General features: G+C 37.2%; 1 protein-coding gene across 1 annotated transcript; it reads left to right on the top strand.

Moving 5' to 3' along the window:
* Positions 1 to 429: 429 nt before the first annotated feature.
* Positions 430 to 1,893, top strand: LOC112505509 (putative UPF0481 protein At3g02645; the record flags this gene model as incomplete). The annotated part of the gene is made up of 1 exon (XM_025109407.1): positions 430 to 1,893. A coding segment is annotated over exon 1 (1,464 nt), but the record flags the coding sequence as incomplete, so codon positions are not given.
* Between the last annotated feature and the right edge of the window lie 324 nt (positions 1,894 to 2,217).

Below are 2,217 nucleotides of genomic sequence, written 5' to 3'. Positions count from 1 at the left end.
TTTTGAAAGTACAATGCCCTAATAAAAAATATTTTGAAAGTAAATTGCTGTAATAAGAAAAACTGAAAGTAGAATGCTATAATAAAGAAATTTGTGAAAGTAGTTTGCTATTTTGCGCATTTTGTCCTTTAGTTTTTAAACGAGTTGTTAATTATGGCACACTTAATTAACTTAACATGATGTTCTAAAACGGATTTTGATTATAGTTTCAGCAAGTGTGATGATGTATATATGTTTGTCCAAAGGAAGGAACAAGTTTGACATAATCGCTAGAACGAAAACAAATTCTAGAATTTTCAATGGCGGATTAATCAATCCATATGCAACTCGATACCAGAATGTGTCTTTAATTTCCTTAAATATATATAAATACATACTTAATTACATACACAGCATCTTCATGTTGCACACTCCATAAGAATCATAACAATGGTACCCTCCATCTCTCCGCTTCTGTCTACTTCTCCATCTTCTGTTGCAGACCTGCAACAATGGGCTGATCGATTCAGCAAAAACTTCCAAAACCATCTACTGGTCGACACTGATCTTCCTGTCTGCATCTTTCAAGTACCTGAAACTCTAACCACTGAAAATCCAGAGTCTTATGTTCCACAGCACATTGGTATGGGACCAATCCACCATTTTCAGACCGAAGTCTATAGCAAACAAGAACAGCGAAAACTTACGACAGCGAAAACAGTGCTAAAACCCTACAGAATTACATCTGATTTCGCAAAAATCGTAGTTGAGATTCTCCAACAACTTGTTCCAGAAATCCGATGCTGCTACGACTTATATTTTGATATCAGCGACGATCATTTGGCATGGGTTTTTGCTTTAGATGGCATCTTCTTGCTCGATATCTTATCAAATGTATCGGAGGGGGGTTCGTTGGAGTCTTTCGAAGATGTTGTGATGCTTGAAAACCAAATCCCACTCGTGGCATTGGTCGAAATCCGGACTGCTCTCGAAGAACACTTATCTGGTGATTGTAACAACTCTTTTCTTTCGAATTTGTTGGTTAAAGTTTGTGAAACACGATCACCTCTTAAGTTCAGTAGACGAATATCTCGACTCGATCTTGACATAAATTGCCGTCTTCATTTGCTGGATTGCATGTACCATTTGATTGTAAACCATAACGTAGCAGCAAAAACCCAGTTTCTTCGACCGAATTTCTTGGATGATATAGATCTAGAAGATGTTGAAAGTGCAGTTCAAATGGCAGGAGATTTATGCCCTGGAGCAAATGCTTTTCTGCAACCCCTTTTGCTCGTATTGAAATTGCCATGGGACAAGATTATTTCTTGGATCAAGAAAATGTTGGGAGAAAACCCTGTGGTTCTTGAAATCGATATCCCTTCAGCTTCAGAGCTTTCAAGAATTGGGAAGATCGAATTTTGTATGACTCCCGGAGGCATTCGTGATGTTGAGTTTGACGATGAAACACTTACGTTTTACCTCCCGATACTTGGTCTAAAATCCGATTCAGAAGTTATCCTACGAAATTTGGTAGCCTATGAAGGGTTGATGTTCAAGAAAGGTAACATTACGAATCCTGATTTCACCGAATATGTTGATTTAATGTGTGGGATCATCGATAGCGTAAAGGATGTGAGGATCCTTCGTGAAAAGAACATAATCGAAGGCGATTTGGATGACGACGAAATCGTGAAACTGTTCAACGGAATTAGCAAATCGAGCACGAAACAAGATGAGATGTCCGGTTTACAAAAAACCATCGAGAAAATTAATAAGCATTACGGTAACGTGCCGAGGGTTAAAGCGTATACTTTCATCAAGAAACATTTTCTTGCGTGGTGGAAAGTTATCGCTATCGTGTTCACTGTAAAACATATTGAATCCAAATATTTGACGTTTATTGAGTTTAACGTAAGTAATACAGAACCATAACAAGAACAGAAATATAACTACAAATCTTAAAATACTGTTGATAATACGAACAGATGAACAGAAATACTAACAGTGATCTGAAGTTTGTATGAAAAGATGAAGAACAGGTTGCTATCTTCAAACTCAGGTAAGAGAGATATTTGAGAGAAAACCTAATTATTTTGAGCTAAAAAGAATGAATTGTATGAGATGAGACGGTTCACTTTTCTTTATATATCTTTTGTCTTGTACAGCTTTGCCCCTTCAACTTTGTAGACAATTGCTCCGCTAACCTTCATCTATTGTAGAAAGTGAGGCGCAGTC

Source organism: Cynara cardunculus, unplaced genomic scaffold (genome assembly GCF_001531365.2).
Source record: "Cynara cardunculus var. scolymus isolate 2C unplaced genomic scaffold, CcrdV1 Un_Scaffold_11528, whole genome shotgun sequence".
NCBI classification, from domain to species: domain Eukaryota; kingdom Viridiplantae; phylum Streptophyta; class Magnoliopsida; order Asterales; family Asteraceae; genus Cynara; species Cynara cardunculus.
Note: the sequence above shows the minus strand (reverse complement) of the source record. Positions and strands in the feature narration are given on the sequence as shown.